This window comes from Nansenia antarctica (genome assembly GCF_963989245.1).
Source record: "Nansenia antarctica genome assembly, chromosome: 10".
NCBI lineage: Eukaryota > Metazoa > Chordata > Actinopteri > Argentiniformes > Microstomatidae > Nansenia > Nansenia antarctica.
Genome location: NC_137680.1, coordinates 4989081 through 5015543, shown reverse-complemented (window position 1 = coordinate 5015543; position 26463 = coordinate 4989081). Strand labels below are relative to the sequence as shown.

The following is a 26463-nucleotide window of genomic DNA, read 5'->3' as shown; positions in this document are numbered from 1 at the left end:
GACCTGCACTGAGTTGGATGGCTGGCTGAAATCCGTGGACAAGTCAGGCCTACCCGGGAAGTTTAAAGCCTGGGTTTACCAACATGGCATTCTTCCCAGGATCCTGTGGCCCCTCCTTGTCTATGCGGTCCCTATCTCAACAGTGGAGACCTTAGAGAGGAGGGTCAGCAACCACCTCCGGAGATGGCTTGGATTACCAAGGAGTTTGAGCAGTACCGCACTCTACGGGAACACCAACAAACTGCAACTGCCCTTCAAATCCTTGGAGGAGGAATTCAAGGTGACAAGAGCCAGAGAAGTGGTTCAGTACAGGGACTCAAGTGATCGGAAGGTGGCTAATGCAGGGATCCAAGTGAGGACTGGCAGGAAGTGGAGGGCAGAGGAAGCTGTTCAAGAGGCAGAGGCGAGGCTGCGTCACAGGAGCTTGGTGGGAGTGGTCACACGAGGTCGAGCTGGGCTTGGATCCTTTCCAACTCCCCAAATGAACACCAGGGGGAAGGAAGGGCGCCGCCTTGTTCAGGAGGAGGTGAGAGCAGCAGTGGAGGAGACAAGAACCTGCAAGGCAGTGGGAATGAAGCAACAGGGAGCTTGGACGAGATGGGAGAATGCGGTTGAGAGGAAGGTGACCTGGGCTGAGCTTTGGAAAGCCGAGCCTCACCGCATCAAATTCCTCATCCAGGCAGTCTATGATGTGCTTCCAAGCCCATCAAATCTGCACACATGGGGCATAGCAGAGACACCAGCATGCCAGCTGTGTTCCAAGCGAGGAACCCTGGAACACATCCTCAGCTGCTGTACAAGGGCCCTTGGTGATGGACGGTACAGGTGGAGGCATGACCAAGTCCTGAAGACCATTGCTGCAGCCATCAGCGCAGGACTTGTGTGGGCAAAGCAGTTCCGACCCTCCAAGAAAACCATCGCCTTTGTCAGAGCTGGGGAGCAGCCAACCCCTGCCAGGAAAACATCTGCAGGCATCTTGACCTCTGCAAGAGACTGGCAGCTGTTGGTTGTCCTGGAACATCAGCTGAAGTTCCCCAGCCATATTGCAGTCACCACCCTGCGACCAGACATTGTTCTCTTATCTGAGTCCACCAGGCAAGCAGTGCTGCTGGAACTGACAGTCTTGGAAGAAGCCTTTGAGAGGAAGCTCTCCAAGTACGCGGGACTGGTCAGTGACTGCCAGCAGGCTGGTTGGAGAGCGAGGTGTTTCCCAGTAGAGGTTGGTTGCAGAGGATTTGTAGCCCGTTCCTTGGCCAGAGCCTTCAGCAGTTTGGGCATCGAGGGAGAGAGAAAGAGGAGAGCCGTCCGCAGTACCACCAATGCGGCAGAGAGAGCCTCTAGATGGCTGTGGCTCAAAAGAGGAGAGCCATGGAGTCATGGTAGCTAGTTAGCCATCTGGACACAAGCTGGGGTCTGATCAGCCCCGGCTGGGTCACCTGGAGGAGGGTGTATGATGTTGAAAGACCCGAAACGCCCGATGATTCCAGGAACATCACTGAAGATGTGTCCAGAGGCATCAGTAGATGTATGTACACAGTAGTTGATACACAGTGGTTACACACAGCGGTTGGAGTAAGGGCGTAAGGGCAGGGTGTAAGGGCAGGGTGTAAGGGCAGGGTGTAAGGGCAGGGTGTAAGGGCAGGGCGTAAGGGCAGGGTGTAAGGGCAGGGTGTAAGGGCAGGGTGTAAGGGCAGGGCGTAAGGGCAGGGTGTAAGGGCAGGGTGCAGGGTGTAAGGGCAGGGTGTAAGGGCAGGGTGTAAGGGCAGGGCGTAAGGGCAGGGTGTAAGGGCACGGTGCAGGGTGTAAGGGCAGGGTGTAAGGGCAGGGTGTAAGGGCAGGGTGTAAGGGCAGGGCGTAAGGGCAGGGTGTAAGGGCAGGGTGTAAGGGCAGGGTGTAAGGGCAGGGTGTAAGGGCAGGGGGTAAGGGCAGGGTGTAAGGGCAGGGTGTAAGGGCAGGGTGTAAGGGCAGGGTGCAGGGTGTAAGGGCAGGGTGTAAGGGCAGGGTGTAAGGGCAGGGTGTAAGGGCAGGGCGTAAGGGCAGGGTGTAAGGGCAGGGTGCAGGGTGTAAGGGCAGGGTGTAAGGGCAGGGTGTAAGGGCAGGGTGTAAGGGCAGGGTGTAAGGGCAGGGTGTAAGGGCAGGGTGTAAGGGCAGGGCGTAAGGGCAGGGTGTAAGGGCAGGGTGCAGGGCGTAAGGGCAGGGTGTAAGGGCAGGGTGTAAGGGCAGGGTGTAAGGGCAGGGTGTAAGGGCAGGGTGTCAGGGCAGGGTGTAAGGGCAGGGTGTAAGGGTGTAAGGGCAGGGTGTAAGGGCAGGGTGTAAGGGCAGGGTGCAGGGTGTAAGGGCAGGGTGTAAGGGCAGTGTGCAGGGTGTAAGGGCAGGGTGTAAGGGCAGGGTGTAAGGGCAGGGTGTAAGGGCAGGGTGTAAGGGCAGTGTGTAAGGGCAGGGTGTAAGGGCAGGGTGTAAGGGCAGGGTGTAAGGGCAGGGTGCAGGGTGTAAGGGCAGGGTGTAAGGGGTGTAAGGGCAGGGTGTAAGGGCAGGGTGTAAGGGCAGGGTGTAAGGGCAGGGCGTAAGGGCAGGGTGTAAGGGCAGGGTGTAAGGGCAGGGTGCAGGGTGTAAGAGCAGGGTGCAGGGTGTAAGAGCAGGGTGCAGGGTGTAAGGGCAGGGTGTAAGGGCAGGGTGTAAGGGCAGGATGTAAGGGCAGGGTGTAAGGGCAGTGTTAGGGGATGTAGTCCATTATCATTACTCTCACAAACTGGGATGAAGAATGATGATTATATTTACATTCTATAAGTGTATATCAATCAGGTATAGGATATTAGATTAGATTAGATTAAACTTTCTTGTAATTTCAGAGTACCAGACAACAAAATGCAGTTAAATGTAACATGTAACCAGAAGTGCAAATAGTGATAGAAGAACATGATATAAAAAACATGATATAAAAACATCACAATGTGGCAGGTAGTTTAGAGGTACATACAGTCCCGTTCAGATATACAAAGTTAGGTGGTTGGGAGTAGCAGGGGATTCTCACTATGGGGTAAATGAGGAATAAAGCAGCAATACATGAAAAATAGCATATCCGTTCAGGTTTAGAAGAAACATTTCTGGTGTTGATGGCCGGGTGTCAGTCATTGAGGGAAAACAGGGTGTGAAGAGGTTACTACTTCATGTCAGAAATAAAACCAGAGGCTGTTCCAAACTAAACCACTAGATGGCAGTCTACATCCATTTATCACCCTGCCAGGTCCTCCTTCAGCACTGCAGACACTGCTCGTCACATTACAGTACATTATACAAACAATTCTGAAGCATTTGGCAACCCCCAGTTGTATACATCTCAGATGTATGTCAGGATAGAGGCATATTTATAAAACATTAATCAGACGAATTCAACCTGGGAAACCCAGGGAAACGCATATTGTTCAACGTGAGCGTGTCAGTGCTGTTTAGCTTGCAGTCTAGTTTCAGGTTAAGGCTCATATTAAGGCGCATTTCAATCCCTCTGATTTTTTTAAAGGGAACCATAGAGAGTTGCATTGAGCAACAACACTGGCCAACTCTATGTCGGTACTGTTCAGATGCAAATTCAAAGTTCATATCATACGCAGTACATTGGGAGCATGAACTGAGAGAGAAGTTGGCCTTATTAAACTGTATTGCCATTGACTACACCATGACTCCAAGAACATGTGATGTGACTGAGGGAGGCCCAGGTGCTTTACAGTATAGGGTGTACGCCATGGCCGTGGAGATAGCCCAGTCTGGGTCTAATTATAGTCTGACCTTTCCGGCACCTCTTGACCTTCACTTGTGAAGAGCAGGCCCAGGCTGGTTTGTAGAACATAGGGTCATAGTAGTTCAACTATGCCTGTCAGGATTGGCAGGCTGCCCATAATTCAACACTTGTGAAAATCATTAATGCAGGGTGGCATGACTGATAACATAACATGCTGTGGGTACGTGCATCACTGCATGTTATAGTATTGTTTGAGAGCATGTTAGTGTCACAAGGTAGAAACGTGACAGCAGGTTCTGTTCTAGGATCTGGGTTGAACAGGCAGCATGAAGTAGAATCAAACACTAAGTAAGTAAGTAAGTAAGTAAGTAAGTAAGTAAAGCTTTATTTATATAGCGCCTTTCGTACATGAAATGCAACTCAAAGCGCTCAAAGTACCAGTTTTCAAACTTTTATTGAGGCAATAAGGCGTGGTTTAACAGCTTCAGTTTCTTAATACCATACTCTCCGGGTTTCCTTTCGGTTCAGTACTTCATTTTAATTCCCTTGTAAAAAATCATTAAACCCCCCCCAAAAAACATGCTAAAATGTAAACACAACAGCCAAACAGGGACATGCTGCAGGCTGCAGCTCAGGTGGCATGTGTCCATTGCCTCAAGATCTATTAGTTCAAGTCCAAAATGTCTGGCTGTGCCGTGTGATCTCACGGCTCATCACATGCCTCAGAACTGCATCACTCACTGTGGGGAAGCCACCCTGAAACCAAAGAACAAGAAGTTTAAGTTAAGTCAAGTTAAGAACTTTAGATAGTTTAAATACAAAGTCACCTGGGTCACTATCATCCAATCAGAGTTGCTAGTCAATTCCGTGCAATTATTTGTCACACCTATTTCTTTTTTTGGCACTGCTGTTGGATACAGCATGTATGCTGTGTGGTCGACAGGCCTAACTGTGACACAGACAAGGGGGCTATAGGGCAGGGTTGGAATTACACATTGACTCTTGGGGAGCCCCGGAATCATCTGAATTGCTCAGAAATTGGCATCCCGATCATTTCAACACTACTTTTATGATGATTCTGTCTCCATGGCTTGTTTCTGTGCTTTCTCACTCCTGTCTCTTGTGTATGTAGCAGAGGTGGATGGGAACTCTCTCGTAATGTTCCAACCCACCTCTTATACAGCTGTTATAGCTGTGTCAGGGTTTCACACATCAATCCTCCACCCCCACCCAGAGAGCTTTGGACTGTCTGGACATGAACACTTGAACACCTGATCTTTGCACTTCTTATATTTATATTTATTTATTACTTTTTGCACTATGATGTTGGTTTGCACTGTCTTGTCCTGTCTTGCACCTGTCCTGCTGTAAACCGTGCTCCACTGTCCCAAACCAAATTCCTAACATGTTTACATGTCATGGCAATAAAGTCTTCTGATTCTGATTCTGATTCTGATTCTGATTCTGAAAGAAGTCACCTGGGTGGGAAATGTGTCTATAGGAGGAGAGAGAGAGGGGGGGGGGGGTGGGGGGGGAGTTAAAGGGAGAGAGAAGGGTCATGGTCTTTGGCAGTAAATGTCACACTCGGGAAGATAGAGATTTGATCCCTCTCTCCCTCTCTCTGGCTCTCTCTATCTAGTGAGAAGGTCATGAACACTCTATTTTTTCATTCTGCTAAGGACTTTCTGTCTCTGTGTGTTCTCAACTCTCTCTATGCTTCAGACTTAGGTACGAAAGCTTGAAAAAAACATAATAACCTTAAATGTAAAAGCAAAATAGTAAATGTGACAGACTGAATCAAATCAAGTGTAAGCATTGAGTTGAGAAGGTTACATAAGGTGTAATGAATGAAAATTCATTCATGAAAATCAAAGTAACTTTACTTTGGACTTATATAAATTCAGTTTCCAAAACTCGTCATAGCTTCCTTACGACCTTGACATTCTGAAGGGGCGTGACCGGGCCAGAAAGGGGCGTGGCCGGGCCAGAAAGGGGGCGTGGCCGAACCGACGGGTGGAAATAAATAGGCGGCCCACCTTGGCTCGTCCCCACTCACACCCGAAGACAGTCTGAGGCATCTCACAAACGGTAAATGATCAACTGACTAAAAATTACATTTACATTACCTACCTAACAAAGTTCTTGGGGAATTGACTGCTTTTTGCATGACAACCTTGATATTTTAAACATATTTATATATATTGACTTTTTAGTTTGTTCTTTTCATAATATCTTATATTGTTATTATTATGCTTACATAATGCGGATACGCAATCATTCAAAACTCTTATTAGAAGTTTGCCTAGGAAAGTTTGATATCACTAAAAGTAAAACATGTTGCTTACAAGTTGTTGCAATCTGCTTGAATTGACTAGCCTTGACACAGTCAATAGTTTAAACTTATTGGATGTTGTCAACTCGACATAAACATATGTTATTAATGTACAGTACCACCTTCTATTGCTTCCTTTTTCCATGCACTTACTATGAGTTGCAGTCATTTGCAGTGTAGATACTGTATACAGTAGATAGGTTATCTCTTGGGAGGTTTTGTGCATGTATCTTTGTTCTTTAAAACTCCTTATCCTAAAGCTAGATCTTAGTTGCAATCATCAATAATGTTGCAATCATCAATAATGTAATGTATGGCAGTCATAAATGGTGGTCAATGTTTGTTTAATAATGCCCTCCTTTCCCTCTCTCCTCTCCCTCCCCCATCTCCTCCCTCCAGAGGACTTATAACCAACAGCTCAGCAAAATGGTGAAAGTCGGTGTCAATGGGTAAGAGACCTCTTCACTTAACCACTAACGCAACTACGCAACCCTACAACCACAACTACACACTGCTAGATTCACTTGCTGTAACTTTTGCAATTTTAAGTATATAGCAATTTAGCTTTACTTATTATTAAAAATGACAATGAACCATAGATAAATATGCAGGTAAGACGTTTATGTTTCAGTATACTCATAGGATGTGTAAATGGTAACCTCACAGAAGTTTTAGTTTAGTTTATTGTTTATTGTTTATTTCACAGGGACAGTGCATATTAAAATACATATGAGACACAAATGCAATATGCCGGAGTCACTGATCCACACGCACCCAGATAAGATCAGACCCCATACCCCAAACTTTAGGTTTCGTGTCACACCCCTCTCTCTGCAAAAGAGAAGCATAGTGACAACAGTAAGATGTTGATATATGATCCATGGGCCTTCTCCGGTTATGTGTAGTATGCTCCCCACAGCTCTTGTCCTGTGAGTCTGGAGTCTTTTTTTAGCTAGGCAACCTTTGGAGAAAGGTTGGGGGGCAGATAACTGTTCAGTGTTGACATTCTGAACTCTGATAATAGCAACCATTTTACTGTGATTCAAAACCAGCTCAGCTATAACACAGCAATTAAAGAGTGAAAATACTTTGCATTATGCAGACTGGAAGCCATTTCAGCTGAGCAGCAACACACACACACACACACACACACACACACACACACACACACACACACACACACACACACGCACGCACACACAAACCCAGGGACAGTCACCCGGGTGTTTTCTTGTTTTTCTCTGTGATCTTTGAACTTTGGGCCCTCAGCAGATCTGTAGCCTGCCCCTATCTCCTTGACGTGTCTCTTGCTCAATTGGGGATTGCTTGTTTGTGTTTTTTGGTCACTAGTAAGCACACCCTGCTTAGCTTGTCATTAGAACTGAATAGATACATGTCATTGTTCTTTGGAAGTGGAACACACATATCCTCACCATTAAGGTCAGGTTATCCACCTGTTTTATCTCTGCCAGGGTCTGAACCTAGTAGTTAAACAGTAACTCGGCTATGTATCAAACAGCACACTGCTGTCGTCAGTAAGGACGACATGAGACGACATGAGGACATGAGAGGCTCAGTTAGACTTTACACTCCGGGAAGTACAGCTCACAGACAAGCTCACAACACACCTCCCTCTCTGTCCCTCCCCCTGAACTCTGTCCTCTCACCCACTTCATATTGGGTCAGAGGACATATTCATATTCATGAGTTGTGAGGTCACCTTGGCAGAGCAGTTTATGAAGGAATAGACTAATCGGTAATTCAAAAGCAATGTATGGCGGGCCAGTCCTCCTAGAGCACATATCAGCTATGTTGCTCTAATGGACCGTCAAAGAACCATAGATAATATAGCATTTTGCAAACTGTTGGATAAATAAATACACCACATGACTAATATCATTTCGATTTGCATGCTTATTAGAAAGGGAATTGTCTTGGAAACATTGGGTGCCCAACATGGTGCCTTGTTGATTGTAAAAAAAAATCTCAAAACTCTAAAAAGTTTTTAAAGTAAACTGTATGCCCGTGTCTCCTGACCTCACTCGCCTGCTATCCCTTTACTAGCAGGCAGGTTGAGTGAGATGAGGTTCTACCGCCATCTAGTGGCTGGACTAAGGCGACGAACATTGCAGTTAATTTTCGGATTACTTTATTTCACAGATTCGGCCGTATCGGGCGCCTGGTGACCCGTGCTGCTTTCCACTCCAAGAAAGTGGAGATTGTGGCCATCAACGACCCCTTCATTGACCTGGAGTACATGGTGAGTATACAGACAGGGACCAGACAGGGATGGCTGGGGTAGAAGGCTCTATGGATATATGCATGGGACGTGTCAACTGGAAACATACAATACAAACACTATAGAAAGGGTTTCCTTAAAAGTGAATTTGTGTAGCTAGATAATATCCCTCAGAACAAAATAATGTGTACAGCCAACAGCCTCAACTTCTAAACCAAAACCAGTAGGAAACCCTGCAATAGAGCTCATCTTTTCCCACCCACAGGTCTACATGTTCAAGTATGACTCCACCCACGGTCGTTTCGCTGGCGAGGTCAAGGCCGAGGGCGGCAAGCTGATGATTGATGGACACGCCATCACCGTGTTCCACGAGTGAGTGCCCTCCCTGGTCTCCATTCATTAGAATCCATTATTAATTCAATGTTACCGTAGAATATGTAGGAGATATCATAGCAAAATAATGTCATGTCATCTAGTAGGCTAACCCCTTTATGTTGGCTTAAACAGTTTCAATGATTGTCTATGCTTGACCGTAACCCCGAACCTGAACAACCTCTTCCCCTCCCCCCCCCTCCCTCTCCCTCTTGCAGGAGGGACCCCACTGCCATCAAATGGGGTGAGGCCGGTGCCGAGTATGTGGTTGAGTCTACTGGTGTGTTCACCACCATCGAGAAGGCCTCCGTAAGTATTCACTTCCTGTCTCCTCTCCCCATTCTCTCGACAACTCAACATAGCAGACATAATACCACCACAGAAGACCACGATACAAGCATGCGATAAGAAATGACTCAACATGTCGTGACGTTAGAATTATAAGGTTCTATTTCCATTTTTGAGTTTTTTACATAATCGGATCCATTAGGTGTTTATTAATGCCTGTGTGGTGTTATTTTTAAAAATGTTGACATTTTTTAGTTAGTAATTCATAAAATACAAAGGTTCCATCTCACAAAACATAATGGAATGTAAAAACTTTGACGCTCAATATCTCTGAACTGCCCTAAACGGAGATAGAACCTTATCATTCTAAACTCACGTGTATTAAGTGAATAACAGACATGTAATAAGCTGTTAATAAGTGGCTCCTCTGAGTGAAGTGGCTCCTCTGTTCTCCCCCCCAGGCTCACTTGAAGGGTGGTGCCAAGAGAGTCATCATCTCTGCTCCCAGCGCCGACGCACCCATGTTCGTCATGGGCGTCAACCACGAGAAGTACGAAAACTCCCTCAAAGTTGTCAGGTAAGACCCCAAGACCCACCTCCACTCTGAACACACACATTCACATTCGACATCAGTCATATAGAAGAGTAATGCCTTTACTGAAAATATTGACAGCAATTTTATTCATGCAACGTTTTTATCCAAATGCTCTCTCCAACCCTTTAGAGGCATTCTGCAATCTTTGGAGGCTGTCATGTTCTTATCAAAACACATTCCCTGAATGTTGATACTATATAGAGTGAATACATATTTGTCATTAGTCCAACAAGTTCAAAAGTTCAATGTCTTGTTGTTTGCTTGGTAACATTTTGTAACATGGTTTCTCTCGCTCTCTCCATAGCAACGCTTCCTGCACAACCAACTGCCTGGCTCCCCTGGCCAAGGTCATCCACGACAACTTCACAATCATTGAGGGCCTGATGGTACGAATGAACACCTTAGCAACAATCTCCTAGCAACAGACTGACATCACACCAGTTTTACACACAGTCAGAAATACAAACGTGACAATACATGCTCTAATTCTGTCTATCATCAACCCCCCCCCCCCCCCCCCCCCATCTCTCTCTGTCTATCTCTCTCTCTCGTCCTCTCAGAGCACAGTCCATGCCATCACCGCCACCCAGAAGACCGTTGACGGTCCCTCTGGTAAGCTGTGGAGAGATGGCCGTGGTGCCAGCCAGAACATCATCCCCGCCTCCACTGGCGCAGCCAAGGCTGTGGGCAAGGTCATCCCCGAGCTCAACGGGTCAGTAGTACCAATCAGAACCAGCTGCATTGTGCAGTTGAGGAGCGCACTTATAACACTAGTTCACCACTGTGACACCACTGTCAGGGTTTAAGATAAAGGTCTAAAGTATAAAAATGTGTACACTTATTGAAAGCTTATGTAAGCTCATTGAACTTGGAACTTTGACCCTTACGCTGTCACCTTCCTCTCCACCCCACAGCAAGATCACCGGCATGGCCTTCCGTGTCCCCACCCCCAACGTCTCAGTGGTCGACCTGACCGTCCGTCTGGAGAAGGCTGTGAGTACTCGGCTCCACCCAGTCAAAAGGCAACCACATGTCTTGGCTGCATAGATTAGCTGGCTGCACATGCCTTGGATGAGGCACTGCATAGATTAGCTTATGTTTATACAAAGATCTTTCCTCATGTCTAGTTGCTTGGTAGTTTTGGTGATTTATACAGCGACATCAGATAATCTATTCAGTGCCCTCACCTCAGACTGAACCCTGTTGAATAAGCAGACACATACTGTACCTGTCTCTAGTGTGACCTGTGGCAAAACTTCAATCAGATGACAACCTATATGTCACACAACCCCTCTCTCTCCTCTCCCTAAACACAGGCCCCCTACGAGGAGATCAAGAAGGTGGTGAAGGCCGCCTCTGAGGGAGCCATGAAGGGAATTCTGGGATACACAGAGCACCAGGTGGTGTCCTCAGACTTCAACGGTGACACTCATTCCTCCATCTTTGATGCTGGCGCTGGCATTGCCCTCAACGACCACTTCGTCAAGCTGGTCACATGGTACGTCTGTCTTCATCCTAGCATATCAGCCAAATAGAGCTCTCAGGTCTTCTGACGCTGGTTTTCTCTGTGTACCACATGTACAAAAGAAGAGATTTGGTGAGGCTGCATTCTCATTTTATGCACCCAAATTGTGGAATGCACTGCCAGTTTACATTAGGGATGCAACCTCAGCAAATATGTTCAAGTCAAGACTAAAAACCCATCTTTTTAATATTGCCTTTAAATGACTAAATCATTAAATTAAGATTATAAAAACCCATCCTTTTAATATTGCATTTAAGTTACAAAATAATTAAATTAAGATTATATAATGATTAAAGCACTTTGAGCTGCAACGTTTGCAGGAAAAGCGCTATACAAATAAAGTTATTATTATTATTATTATCCTAGGGGCATTGTGTGTCCTCTACACACATAAACATAAACACCTAACATACACCTCATGGTGTTAGTTTGCTCTCATAATTGATTGTGCAGTCCTTTAAAAAGAAAGACAACACTCTGTATTGATGTGGTGTAATCTTTACTATTGGTCAGTTATTGGATCCTGATGGTGCTTCTCTCTCTCTCTCTCCAGGTACGACAACGAGTTCGCCTACAGCACCCGTGTCTGTGACCTGATGGCTCACATGGCCAGCAAGGAGTAAAGACGACCAACCGAGCAACTGCACATGCACTATGTCACATGACCCACATACCCCCCCCGATGATTCTGGATAACCACCCCCAATTCACTGTACATGCCTTCCGGGCGAGAAAAGAACAAAACCCGCAATTTTTTATATTGTTAAGTCCCTGTTCTGTTCTTGAGATGGAATCAAGGTGTGAAAAGCTCTTTTTCTCTGTGTGTAGTACTCAGTAGGTGCTGCATTCAGTAGGGAAATAAAGTCCTCTGTTTGTGAGAAGTACGGGCTCCTCTCTTTCTTTGGGAATGGGTTTGGGGGGGCGGGTAGTAGCATTGTTGTGGGTTTGAGTGCAACTCTAGACACTTTTTTTTTTTTGTAACACATTTTTTTTTATTAACTTTTCTGCAAATACCAAAAATCACAACTTCATATCAACAATAACACTCATCAATTCACAGAAAAAACAATAGGATAAAGGCTCTTTCATAGGTGGGTCAGTCCTATACTCTAGACACCTTTTGAATTGGAAGTTAATTGAAATCGCTCTCACCCCACTCTTCAATACCTGTTTCATTTGTGTAGCCACGGGGAAAATGTGGCATGACTAATTCAGCTTGGCAATGACCGACCATCGGGTATCTTTAGAATGGGTATCTTTTAGAGAAACATCTTTGTATTTGAATGGTATGTTATATCATATGTTACCTCTTCTATTCACTTCTAACAATGATGATGATGGAGGTGAGGTCATGGTTGAATACATTTTCATTGTCTTTATAGTAGTCAGTGTGAGTCATATAGAAGTGAAGTGGGAGAGAGGGGGGGGGGGACAGAGAGTGAGAGGGTGGGCACGGCAGGGTTGGTCAACAATAGAGAGGTGGGGAGTGAGAGAGAGGGAGAGAGAGAGAGGGCTAGGTAGAGGCGGGGGGGTTTCTTGACGACAGAGATGAGAGATTAAAGAGGCTCATCAGATCCTTTCGCTAACCCTCCCCTCAGCGTGCCTTGCACTGATCACTTCACTGCTAGATTGTCAACGTCAAAGTCGATTTTGTCTTCTCGGAATACAGTGAGTTAATAGAGAGACATAAGATTAAAAAGGAGCTTCACGTCGTACAATAAAGGAGGTCTGCACAAGCTAGAGAGAAAGAGAGGGAGGGAGAGGACAGACTGATTGGACCAGCTAAAGAGGAGGGTGAGTGGGGATGCTCGCCATGTGAAGTGTGTGTGTGAGGTTTTTGTGTGAGAGCTACTGTTTAACACATATTTCAGATATATTTTAATATATATATGAATGTATACAGATCTCTGACCCAGTCTTACTGCCTGATTCTGCCTGTGTGTGAGATCTCTGACCCAGTCTCGCTGCCTGATTCTCTCTGTCTCTAGTACATGTCTCTGGGAGTAACTGGCTCATGGAGGGGCACTGTGTCTGTCCCTTCCTCCATCCCCCCTGCGTACCAGTCCCACATTGCCCCCAGTGCTGACCTAGCCGTCACCATCTTCGTTATCATCACAGGTGAGTCTATCATCATCATCATCATCATCAACATCAACATCATTAGCATCATCATCATCATCATCATCATCATCATCATCATATATCTCAGTCATCTACCGAAGTGCAGAAGTCGTCACTAGTCTTAAACCTTTGGATGCCATCTACCATAGCGCCCTTCGCTTTATAACATGTGATGAGTTTTAATACTCATCATTGCATAAGTTGGCTGGACCTCGTTAAAGTCATGAAGTAGATCTCTTCATTACTCTCCTAAACTCCCAGCTTACCTAACCTCATTATTGAAATGCAAGCATATCAATGACCTAACTCGTTCTCAGAGTTGGTAAAACTCTTGAGGTTCCTCGGGTCTCCACCGAATTGGGTAAATCTGCTTTTAGTTGCGGTAAACTGACTGACTTATTTAGAGCCTTATTCCAAAGCGCTTTACAACGGCCTCTCATTCACACACACACATTCACACACCAATGGTGGCAAGCTACCATGCAAGGTGCCGGCCCGCTCACTGGGAGCAATTTGGGGTTCAGTTTCTTGCCCAAGGACACTTTGACATGTGGCCAGCCGGGGCTCGAACCGCCAATCTGCCAACCTTGCGATCATTAAATGGCAGCTCTAACTCCTGCGCCACAGCCCCACCTCACTGTTGGAACAATCTGCAGAGGTGGTTTTAGTTGATTTTAGTTGATTTGATTTGATTAATTCATGCTTGCAGTGGAGCCAAGGCCCCACTGAAAAACTGCAGAACTTACATAGATATGACACACAATATTAGCAGCACAACAATTACACAACAATTTTAAAGTTTAAAAAATATTTCAAGGCGGCAAAGCAAGGGCAGGTAGCAGTCATGGTAGCCATGCTGTATTATGTGTGAGTCTAGATATTGTCATTGTACAGTCTAACTGCAGTATGCAGGCAGGGTTGAGTTTTTCAGCCTGCTGGTCTTGGCCTTTGGTTCAGCCAGCTTGTGCTGGTTCCTCAGTGTCCTGGCAGTGCAGCTGCCTCGTGTTGGAGGTAGCAGGTCGTGCAGAGGGTGTTGCTCGTCATGCATGTTCCTGACCAGCTTCACTGCGGCCTCCTCCCTCCTTGTCTGGAGTGATGGTAGGGGTAGTTGGCTGTTCTGGTGCCACTAGGGCAGTTTACATTTTTTATTCGGGACCTCTTTGTTGAAAAATGTGTTGGTTTTCCTTGATTGTGTTTTATGATGTTGTCATGTTGTCATTGGATGTGTATTATGTATGGTTGTAAACTGTGTAGGCAGGGCTCCCTTGTAAAAGAGACCGTGGTCTCAACGGCCTTGGTCTCAACCACATGACATTTAGGACGTTCCTCCCAAATGAGGCTAAGTTATCGTTGGTTAATTGTGGAATTTGGTTATGATTCATTTAGAGTAGTAACTTGAATAAAGAAGTAGCAAGAAAGCATAGGCTACCTGTATGTTCATCTTTGTTTCTGCCAAAATGCTAGAGTTTAAAAATGCTTGGGGTCTCTTTATGGCTAGGAATCCCTAACCCTGTATTAAGATAAATAAAAGATCCAAATATTTTTTTAAAGTTTAGAATCAATCAATCTTATTATAATCTGTATTACATTGGAACATTCAGCAGACATCATGTTATAGGGTGAGGTCTGTGTGTAGCTCATATAGGAGCAGGGAAGCTGTCAACTGTTTTTTTTTCTTTCTGGGGCAACAGCAGGGGATATTTGATCAATAAAAGAGACATACAGTGACAGAAAGAGAGGGGGAAGGGATGGAAGACAGACAGAGAAAGAGGGGGGTGATAGAGGGAGATAGAGAGAGAGAGGGGGGGGGGGGTGATAGAGAGAGAGAGAGAAGAGAAACTGTCTCATCTGATCCCTCTTTCCAGTTTCAAGCTCTTGCTGAGAGACATACAGTGCCAGTCTATGATTTGTTCTTGCAATTGAGTTGACCCTCCCTTTTGCCCATTGCTGACCCCTCCCTGTTCAAAATAAAGCTATCTCTTTAGCTGTCTAGTTTTAGACTATGTAGTTTTAGTTTAGTTTTAGACTATGTAGGCCAGGTTTATTTATAGGTTATTTGTTTGTGGTGGATGTTGTTGTTGTATGCCTGTGAACAGGTCACACTTGAAAATGAGCCCTTGTGTTTTTCCAATGTGTTTTTACCTGTATAAATAAAGGTTAAAAAAAAAAAACTCTCTCTATACTCCTTTCTCCCTCCCAGTCTCTTCCCCTAACTCTCTCTCACTCTACCTCTTCCCTCTCTCCACTCTCCCTCCTTCTGTCCCCAGGGGTAGTGTCTGTGTTGGGGAATGGCACCGTACTGTTAGTTTACTGCAGAAAGAGGAAGAAACTCAGGCCGTCAGAACTCATGACTATAAACCTCGCCATATGTGATTTCGGCTACAGCCTCTTGGGGGCGCCGTTTATCACCATTTCCAGGTAAGCTGTCATGGATATTCAGTACAGCACAGTACAGTACATGTTGCTAGGGCCCATGCTATGTGGGCATCATGCTCCAACTAATCTCATACATCAGCAAACCTGAGCTCCTCCTTGATCTGTGCCCAATCATGGTTTGACACAAACAAGTTGTCATTGAACTTAGAAAAAACTAAACTTATGATATTTGGAAATCGAAAAATAAATAATCAAGTACAAATCAAGATAGATAATGTTGAAATTGAAAGAGTTTATGAAAACAAATTTTTGGGAGTTGTTATAGACCACAAACTATGTTGGAAAACACACATAAACTACTTAAAGACTAAAATATCAAAGTCTATTGCAATACTGCATAAAACAAAAGACATACTTAATCCAAATTCATTACACATATTGTACCGCTCTCTAATAGTTCCATACATAACCTACTGTGTGGAAGTGTGGGGAAACACATACAAAACAATCACAAATCCAATTTATTTACTACAGAAAAGAGCTATACGAATTATAAACAGAGCTGCCTATCAAGAACCAACTAACAAATTATTCATAAACACCTATGATCTCAAATTTAAAGAATTGGTGGACTTCAAAATGGCACAAGTCATGTATAAAGTAAAAAATAAGATGCTTCCAGACTGTATCCAGAGACTATTTCAAGTTAGACAGAGTAATTATGAACTCAGAGGAATATGTATGTTTATGAAAACAAAGATTAGAACAAATGCAAAACAAAGATGTATAACAGTTAAAGGAGTTAATTTATGGAATACTTTTGAAAAGGAAATGAAAATGTGTAGTACATTAAAAGGATTTAAAAAATTATTTAAAAATAAGATGATTAACAAGTATAAAACAGAGGTTTAAATATAGTTTTTGTTTGGTATTTTTATTTTATTTTTTGAACTCTTTGTTGACATGCGTAAGTGACATTTTGTTTATAAAAGTTTCAATGTTCTGATTATGCATTCATGGGGGGAAATGCATACATGTAACAAGGGTAGGTGCAATAAGCCACGGCTTCAGCCTACACCTTTTTGGCCCTGATGTTATAAATTGTGACTATGTACATTTTCTTATATCTGTATTGTGAATTGTATAGGGGACCAAAATAAACATTCTCAATCAATCAATCAATCAATAGCCCCGGGGGCAATGTGGGTGGGAGGCACTAACCCCTCTTCTCTCCTCTCTTAGCATGTCCCATGCCTGGGTGTTTGGGGAGGCTGGATGCCACTGGTATGGGTTCCAGGGTTTTGTGTTCGGCATCGGCTCGCTCATCACCACGTGTCTCATCTCATTGGACCGCTGCTTCAAGATCTGCAGTGTCAGATATGGTCAGTGGGATTACTGATAGACCCGTCGAGCCGTGACAACATGAAACATGACAACAACGAGTTGAGTTATGCTGAGACAGACTGGCACTCAGTCGGTTATTACTGTTGAAAAAGGCCTATTGGTGCATTCAACGTTGCAAACGAGGCATTTGAATGCCAAGTGTTATTGATGTTGAAAACAAAATGAAAAATGTCAAACAGTTTTATTTGCGCATTCTGAGCATTTTACTAGCATTGGATGTCTCTATAAGGAGTATGTTCAGGTCACCAGTTGGGGTCAGATATGGATTGTAACCACTGATTCTTGTTTGATGAAACCACCTTATTAGTCTGTTCTCTGTTCTATTTCATCCTTTCTTTCACCAGGATCACTCAAGTAATAGGGGTCAACCTCGACCTCAGGTAGATATCGGAGGACAAGCTCATTGTAATTGCCTTCTTGCCAGGTCTCCTTCGCAAAAAAGAGATTTCTAACCTCAATTATCAGTTAAATAAAAGTTAACATTTGTTTCTTTTTGCATGGAAAATAAATGCATGGAATGGAATGCGTTTGATACCATTCGAATGCATCACAGTGAGGCTGTCCTCCGATTCCTACTTCCACCAGCCTCCCCCCTGCCCCTGATACACGTGTGTGTGGTTGTCCCCTTTGATAAGAGCATGCTGAAATCATTACTCTCTTGGCCTGATTGACATGATTGCTTAGGTAACACAGGAAAATCTATTACAACTATTGATGCTCCTGAATGGTAAGGGCCAGTCAGGCAGTGTGATAAGACGTAGTGGGGCAATTGATGGGGAGGGGGGGGGGACATTTCGTGACGTTAGAATTATAAGGTTCTATCTCCATTTTTGTCAAAATTGAGTTTTTTACATAATCTGATCCATTGGGTGTTTATTAATGCCTGTGTGGTGTTATTTTTAAAATGTTGACATTTTTTAGTTAGTAATTAATAAAATACTAAGGTTCCATCTCACAAAACATAATGGAATATAAAAACTTTGACGCTCAATATCTCTGAACTACCCTAAACGGAGATAGAACCTTATAATTCTAAGCTCACGATTTTCTGTATTCTAACACTAAACAGAGCACTACCCTCTTAATCTGAGGAATAATTAAAAATCACAAATTAACATAAAATTAGCCACTGCATCAAACAATTGTTCTGATCAACTAATGCTTTGGTCAATTAGATACAGTGCCTCTGTTTACAACTCTTCATTTTATTTAACTAGTAACTCATTCATAGTGCACAGTGTTAATAATGTGTGTACCAGGGGTGGCTGGTGGTAGAAAAACGGCTCATTGTATCCTCCGATTTCTACCTCCACCAGCCTCCACAGGTGTGTACCGGTACTGTATCCACAGTGTTTATACATAGTATAGTATAATAAGCCTTCTGAAGTGTTTACACACTGGAATGACCCCCAAATCCCCCTTCTCAGGTCAGTGGATAGAGAGGCGACATGTGTCCCTGTCCATAGGACTGGCTTGGGCTTACACTCTGTTCTGGGCGTCTCTCCCTGCCCTTGGGTTTGGGAGTTATGGACCGGAACCTTACGGGACCAGCTGCACCATCAACTGGTACTGCCTTCCTGCCGCTTTGTATTTCCTACTTCCTGTCTGCTTGCGTGTATGTGTTACGGTACATGTGGGAAAACTGGGGTTAGGGTTAGGTGCTAGGGTGACTTGGTACATGCTGGCATGTCTAACCCTAACCCTAACCCTAACCCTAACCCTACCCCTAACCCTAACCCTAACCGTAGCACCCTAGCACCTAACCCTAACCCTAGTTTTCCCACATGTACCGTATTCCCACATGTACCGTAACATATGCATATCTACAACAAGCTTACCTCACCTCTCTGACTGTACTGATCTCCTACTTGCTTCCTCCCTTTGAGGTGGGGAATGAGGTCGTTCCTAAGCGACAGAATCTACATCTTCCTGATCATGATTCTGTGTTTTGCAATCCCTACGCTCGCCATCTTCGCCTCCTACATGGCCATTTTGCTGAGGGTTAGGGTTCCACAACTGGTTGTCTGCCAAGACCAATATATTTTGTGTGTTCCATGGGGGTGGAGTTGGTGGCCAATATGTTAATTAATGTTTCTTTCTGTGTAGGTGTACAGGTCTAAAAGCAACCTGGCCTCTATTCCCTCCTCAACTGTCACTCACAGCAGCAAAGACCTGAGACTCGCCAAGGTATGTGTGAAAATGATGTGCAGTGAAATGCCTCTCCTTATCACCTTCAACATACAACCCATAACATCATTGATTACATAAGGACTATGAATTGTAAAGTGTGCAGTTTACACAATCATAATATGATTTTACAAGTCATAGTCGTCACTGATAGTGTCCTGAACCTGTGAGATACTCTGAAAGTGAACAGCCTGCACTTGAACACTGAACTCTCTGTCTCTCTTTCTCTCCGTCTGTCCGTCCCAGATCGCAGCAGTAGTCTGCTCAACCTTCCTCCTAGCCTGGACCCCCTACATCATCGTCTCCCTCTACTCTACCCTGGCCCCCAAAGATGAGCAAGGGGGCGAGGGGGGGGTCATGCAACCAGTAGTAGGGGGAGCCACGGGGGTCCCTAACATCTCAAACATCCTGGGGGGCCTCCCCTCACTCTTCAACTGGACCTCCTCCACAGAAAACTACGGTAACGTCTACTATGACTCAGGTCTCTACTCCTCTAATTCTAGCTCCGGCCCAGGTGTCCCAGCTGGCACGGCCCGCAGTTCCCCTCCGGCCCAGGAGGGGGCGGCAGCAGACACAGAGAGCTACCAGCCTCAGTCGTGCCTGCCTCCCATCATGACCCTGATCCCTGCCATGTTCGCCAAGTCCCACTGCATGATTAACCCCTTCATCTACCAGATCATGAACAGGGAGTTCAGGAAAGATGTCTGTGCCATACTGTTCAGGAGAGAGAAGTGGGAGAAGAGGAGAATGCAGGGGGGATGCGGGAGCTATTGTGAGTAAAAACTTGTAAGAGTCAAGACCAGCTTTGTGTTATTAGGGAAGATACCCATACCCCTTATTTCTCACAGAATAAGTTAGAGTCTGTGACACTCTCCTGGCCTACTTAGTTAAATTAAATTCAAATAGCTGTATCTATGCCAAAGCCAGGTATTGATACAGGTGTAACATCTGTTGAACCTTCACCAGGTTAATTCAGACAGACAGCTAACTCTACAAGATTCAAGATTCAAGATTCAAGATTGCTTTATTGTCTGTCAACACAGAGTGACAGAAATTCTCCTTTGACAGGCTTTGTGCAGTTCATGAATACAGTTTCCACATTAAAAACACACATACAGTAGGTCACACTCACATACATACAATAAAAACAGACAGACATAACAGTGTTTATAAAATCTAGTGCCTATTTAAAAAGTAAAAAAAACAGTATTATGATTTAAAAAGCTAAAAAGCTAAAATGTTGTGGTTTAAAAGAAAAACAATGCGCTTCCTGTTTTAAAATGTTCAGGGCGGTGGTTGCAGTGGGGATGAATGTTTTTTTTTTTACCTTTCTCTCCTCTCCTTTCTTTCTCTTCAGCAAACAGAGGCGGCGACACTCTATACTACACTCACAGCTGGAGACGGAGGAACAGCAACCCCATGGGCCTGTCTATGGTGGAGCTGGGAAAGAGACAGAAGGACGGAGGGAGGAATAGAGGAGAAAGGGGGTCCTGGCTGAATAACATCTCAGTGGGCTGTGATGCTGTGATGCTGGACATGGCCTCTCTGGACACCCAGGTCAACATTGAAAGCCAGAGGTGGAATGGGGGAAAGAGAGAGGGAGGGTCCACATCCAGCAGTGTGGTGACAAAATGAGAAAGAGACAAGACGTCTTATACTTTTGAATTGGAAGAATGATCGTCCTCCCTTGTTTGGCAGGTGGATTTGTGATGTCATGTACTTTCTCAAGGTGGAAAAGACGAGATACACATTGCAGGGATCAACTGGGAGGTTTAGTGCAGTGTGGCAGCCTTTCATTTCTTACGTGGAACGTCTAACAATGCCTCTTACTTCTTAAAAATGGCTTTGTATTATATATGAGAAGTACTCTGTGAACTGTTATTTATTATTATTTTTGTTTCTGTTTTTGTTTTGTTTTGTTGTTTTCGCTGTTTTGTCTGTGTGCTTATGTCTGTTGCGTACTGTAATGTTTCTGAAAACTAAATAAAAAACACAAAAAAAAAAAAGAGAAAGAGAGATGGGGTGAGAGAGAAGAGGAGATGAGAGGGAGGGAGGGAGGGTGGAGGGAAAACGTTTGTTTGGAAAATGTTGTGAAAGTGTAGGTATTGTTTCTTTTTTCAAAAAGGTGTAGACATTGGTACCATCATCTATAAACCTGATATAAGTTACTGTGCATTCTATTTCTACTTTTACATGTCAATATATTGTTTTCAGTTGCCCTTTAAGACACAGTATTGAAGGTTTTTCCATGTCATGACATACAAATATGTTTTCGTTTAGTTTAAGGTTTGAATATGTACAACCCAACAGCATAGACTATTTACTTGTATAAAGACCTATTGTAATTTTTGTCACACACACTTGCCTAATATGTGTTATAGTCTCCATAATATTTTGACATGATGTAATCATGTAAAATAAAACATTTTAAGAAAAATAAATCCTCTTTCAAACTTTTTGAGATCCACAGAAGAGGGGAAAGACACAATGTAGAGTTGACTCCACATACTGATTAGCCAAACCTGAACTCAATATACATAGGCTGCATATATTATACAGGTTAGGGGCTAACCTAAAACACAACTAAATGGTTTCAATTACAATTAAAATACAGTACCAGTCAAAACATTTGGCATAATATAAAACACTTATATATCTAATTGGACTCCACATTTAAAACATATATTACAAGTAACATTTAACATATAAAACATACTTTAAATTACAAATATCAAACATTAAAATATATCATACATTATACAATTTTACATTTGGCATAGCCTAATATAAAACACTTAAATATCTAGTTACATAAAAATAGAACAAATTACAACCATGTTAGAGAGGACTACACATTTCCATATCAATTATGGATTCTTCTTTGTGCAGCAACCCAATCTAATAATGAGAAATAAGCTTTTAAAGACTTATGCCCAAGTATTAATTACGCAGAGAGCGAAATGGTTAACAGAAACTGGACAGTCTAGTAGCGTATTTACGGTAGTTCGTTCGCTCTCCAAATCCCGCAACACTTGCTCTTGCCTGCGGTCACATCGTGTTGCCAGATAAGGAAGAGGCGTTCGGTCAAACACTGGATTTATCTTTTTCAATTCACCCGAACTCTGCAGGATTTTTTTTACATCCGTTTCATTAATCAGCTTGGTAAAAATATCTATTTTCAAAGTACATTTTGGTGTTGTTAGTTTTTGTTTTTGTTTGCTTGCGCGGCAGCTGTTGGACTCGCCTTTTCTGGGCATTTGTTTATTGTTGGGAACCGTTATCACCTATAATAATCATATTATTATAACCAGCGCGACAGACAGGGCTTACTTATCCATCCTCCACCAGCCCAGGCGCCTTAAGCCAAGGATAAGAATACGATTCTATATTAGAAGACAGTTATATAACCAGGTCTAGGACTAATTGTGGACAGTGTTGGATACGGCCAAGGTCTCCAACAACACAACATTCAGTTGTCAATTAATTATTTTTATTCCAAGTAATCTTATTAGATAGGAAAAATTCCCCGTTCGTGTTCATTCATGCCAGATCTGCAGCGCTTTAGTTTCCCATACCATCATAGCATGAATCCTTTGCTGGGGGCGAATAACGCACATCTCCAACATCATCAACAGCAACCTCAGCATTATAACGGAGGAGGAGGTGGACCACCGAGCCACCCGGACTCTCCCTCAGGCCTTCTGCCCGAGGCCGGTTTCGGCTCTCCGGACCCCAATTCATTGTTCCTGGGGGACAATCCTTATCCAGGACTGGGGGGCCCAGGTGAGACTCTGTCCGGGTTCGATTTCACTCCACCCTCACAACAAGCCTACCCGCACCTGAACCACAACAATCACCCTTCTTTCCATCGCTCCTCTGCGCCCCCTCCTCCACCCCCCGCGGCGATGGCCCTGAGGAACGACCTGGGGTCCAACATCAGCGTGCTGAAGACCCTCAACTTGCGGTTCAGATGCTTTCTGGCCAAAGTGCATGAACTGGAGCGGAGGAATAAGATCTTGGAGAAACAGTTGCAGCAAGCGTTGGTGGATGGGGGTAAAAAAGGAGGTTGTGACGGTGGATGTTCTGGTTCTGAAAAGAACGGGAGAAGGGGGGTGCATACGCAAGAGACGGGTGTCCAAACCGGGTTCGTGGGGACAATAATTCCACTCAGGCCCGGTTCTCTCCCGTTTCACAACACGAACAACTCGGCCCAGAGGCCCACCACCCTCTTCACGCCACCCCTGACCACCGGCCTCACTCTGGAGCCGAACCACAAAGGTGAAACCACCCTTTATTCTGACCACCCGACCGAACCACCGAATTTGAACCCGAATCCGACAATCACCATCAGTGCATCAACTCCGACTGTTGACTCTCCGACAAGGTGAATGATGAATGAATGAATGAATGGTCTTTATTGTCATTGCTATAGTACAGGTACCAAACAACGAAATTTGGGAGGGGGGGGCTCCCCTGGTGCTAGGAAAAAAAATACTAAAAACAAGAAGGGAAAAGAGCTGGTTTACATAAATAAAGGCTATATACACTATCCACTATACTATACTATACAAATAAAACACTGTGCTGTACTCTATGCTATGCTATAAATATCCTAACATTTCCTATCTCTGAACCTTAGGTCTAGTAGTTCTAACACCAGCAGTAAGAGTACTGGCATCGGTACATCCACCACCAACCCTCCTCCCAGGTTTCTCCCCGGTACCATCTGGTCCTACAACCACACCCGCAAGCTCGGTTCTGGCGCTGAGACGCGGGTGACCAGCCCGGGGGTGTCCTGGCGCCACCCGGAGACGCGCGTAACCAGCCCGGGGGTCTCCTGGCGCCACCCGGACGGTGTGGGGGTCCAGATTGACACCATCACCCCGGAGATCAGAGCGCTGTACAACGTCCTGGGCAAAGTGAAGAGGGAGAGAGACGAGTACAAGCGCAGGTAAACAAGAATTGTTTATTATTAAATACATTTTATTCCCCCAACTTCAGGTCTGAGGTCAGTGCGCCTGGAGAGGTGTAGTAGAGGTGCATTAAGTCATTGAGCTGTACTGTAATTGAGTGGACTGATAGAGCTTATTAAAAGTAAATATGTCATGCTTATTACAACTTTTGTCATGTTGTTGAAAACAGATGGTCCTCAATGAGCAGCTGTTTCCAACACAAGTGAACTCAGCACACAGTCTCACAAGGGTATTTCCACTTGACTGATTCATAGTTGGAAAAATCTGCCAAGGATATTTGTGGCATTTACAGTCCAACCAGTCTCTGGATTATAGGGACGGGGAGGAATGTTCTTTTTTCTTGAGTTGAAATCCTTTTTTTCTTTCTTTCTTTCTTTTACATTTATTAAGACAGTGATTGGAGGGGGAGACGAAATAAGAGGGACAACAGCACAGATTGGTCAGAGCCAAGTCCTATTGGAAGGGTTTAGTTTATTGTTGTAGAATATGGACTGGTTGGGATTGACTGTCACACGTGTGTGAGTGTGAGTGTGAGTGTGTGTGTGTGTGTGTGTGTGTGTGTGTGTGTGAGTGTGAGTGTGAGTGTGAGTGTGGGCCCTTTAACTATATGAGTGGGATGGTGTGTGTTTGTTTACTATTTGTAGGATCTCTTCTTGTAAACATTTGAGTGGAAAGTAGTGGAAGGTTTTTGTACAGGCCTGTATCCTTTTCCAGTTGTTACAGTAGACTTGAACTTGAACTCTAAGGACCATCACCTGACTTTAGGCATAGGCTACACAGCGCCGGATTTGACTGAAACGGACATGATCTGATATCGTTTGCACCTCACGGCTACACGACTCTGCCGATTTCGTGAGCTGAGACGGTGACGAGACGATAACACTCTATGTCGTTTTCAGAGTTGTGTGGTTGGCGATTGGGTGCGTTTTTCGATAACAATGATGCGGACACGCACAAATGTATTGTGGTTTACTTACTGTTCAGCACTTGAGGTTACATTCAATGCATGGCTTGTGCTATATAGACTAAATAAGATTATGAACGCGGCAAGTAGCAAGTGTGCACATCAAAGGTTTAGGCACGTAACATCCTTATGCTGTATAAATAAAGTTTGATTGATTGATGTATGTGCGCATTGCCTGGGACCCAACCATTGCAAGTCTTGTGCTATAAACTAGCCTACACTTGATAAACCAGTGCTGTGATATTATTTATCATCTTAGAAACATCTTAGCAAGAGGCCTAAATGTATACAGATGAATAACGTATACATGTCATATCTCGGATGTAGATGTAATGTAAGTGGAGAGGAGATTGATCGGGAGTTGACAATGATAGAAAAATAATGAATTTCTACTATTTTACGGTACTGTCTCAATTATATTTGAACCATTTTCTGGGTCTACCCCTACGCGCATGCCCAGTGTACCTGAATACGCGGTTCCATGTGGCCAGAGATTCTTCTGTGCGACAATGAGAAAACGCTTGTGTGGCCACTGCCCGCCAGAGATCAAAATGACGTTTAGTCTGCGTTTTGTCGTCGTGTGTAGCCTATAGGCCTTAGTCTATAGAACTACTGTACTGCAACTGGTCCGAGCTTCAGCCTCTAACCTAATACCTGAGATATGTCCATGGAAGCCCTCAGGTGAATGGAGTCAGGGCCAACCTCACCTTTGACCTCACCTTTCCCTGGTGGCACCTGTACAGTCAGACAGACATTTAGAACAGAGCGTTTGGTTCACTGTGGGGATCTTTGTTATCCCTCTCATGAGATATAATATCACTGTTGAAGTAATGCAGTCAAATGTACCTGCAGGCAAAACAGGAAGAGAGAAAAAAAACATGCAGGAATGTTCACTTAAAGGAGCTTTTCAGTGTTTTTCTCCCTCCCTCCCTCCCCCTCCCCCTCTCCCTCCCTCCCTCCCTCCCTCCCCCCTCCCTCCCTCCCTCCCTCCCTCCCCCTCTCCCTCCCTCCCCCTCTCCCTCCCTCCCTCCCTCCCCCCTCCCTCCCTCCCTCCCCCCTCCCTCCCTCCCTCCCTCCCCCCTCCCCCCGTCCATCCCTCCTCCCTTCTCTCTCTCAGTCCTACCCTACTGTATGGCTCACTCCTTCTGTCATGGGCTTCTCGGTCCCCCCTTCTTTTACCCTCCCCCTGTCTCCTCCTCCCTGCTTGTGTACTCTGCCCTGTCTTCATCTCTCTCTCTCTCTCTCTCTCTCTCTCTCTCTCTCTCTCTCTCTGTCTCTCTCCTTTCCCCCCATCACTCTTTCTCACCCTCTCTCTCAATTGCCAGCTCCACCCCTCTTCTTCTCGACCCCC

At 44.7% G+C, this 26463-nt stretch overlaps 3 protein-coding genes across 3 annotated transcripts in view; all 3 read left to right on the top strand.

Annotated features, from left to right (window-relative positions):
- Positions 1-5782: 5782 nt before the first annotated feature.
- On the top strand, positions 5783-11968 carry gapdh (glyceraldehyde-3-phosphate dehydrogenase). The gene is made up of 11 exons (XM_080540011.1): positions 5783-5824; positions 6468-6517; positions 8229-8328; positions 8573-8679; positions 8898-8988; positions 9429-9544; positions 9867-9948; positions 10123-10274; positions 10477-10555; positions 10879-11060; positions 11641-11968. Exons 2-11 carry the CDS (start codon positions 6495-6497, stop codon positions 11708-11710), a joined length of 1002 nt encoding a protein of 333 aa, XP_080396137.1. The 5' UTR covers positions 5783-5824; positions 6468-6494; the 3' UTR covers positions 11711-11968.
- A 1110-nt stretch (positions 11969-13078) lies between these two features.
- opn9 (opsin 9) lies at positions 13079-20810 on the top strand (the record flags this gene model as incomplete). The annotated part of the gene is made up of 8 exons (XM_080540540.1): positions 13079-13205; positions 15476-15626; positions 16827-16966; positions 18416-18554; positions 18875-18989; positions 19095-19175; positions 19422-19947; positions 20533-20810. The coding sequence occupies 8 exons, from the start codon at positions 13079-13081 to the stop codon at positions 20808-20810; spliced, it is 1557 nt and encodes a 518-aa protein (XP_080396666.1).
- A 1907-nt stretch (positions 20811-22717) lies between these two features.
- The window catches only part of iffo1b (intermediate filament family orphan 1b), a gene marked incomplete at both ends in the record, with an annotated part of 39003 nt that continues 35257 nt past the window's right edge, over positions 22718-26463 (top strand). Inside the window, 2 exons of the mRNA XM_080540539.1 lie at positions 22718-23559; positions 23815-24126. Of these exons, the coding sequence (XP_080396665.1) occupies positions 22718-23559; positions 23815-24126 (1154 nt within the window). The remainder of the gene's footprint in view (positions 23560-23814; positions 24127-26463) is intronic.

Excerpts from the sequence above, each read along its gene's own strand:
- gapdh (XM_080540011.1), top strand. The coding sequence starts at position 6,495 with ATGGTGAAAGTCGGTGTCAATGG. Across the intron at positions 10,556-10,878 it reads CCGTCCGTCTGGAGAAGGCT|GCCCCCTACGAGGAGATCAA; the intron begins GTGAGTACTCGG and ends CCCTAAACACAG. Across the intron at positions 11,061-11,640 it reads TTCGTCAAGCTGGTCACATG|GTACGACAACGAGTTCGCCT; the intron begins GTACGTCTGTCT and ends CTCTCTCTCCAG.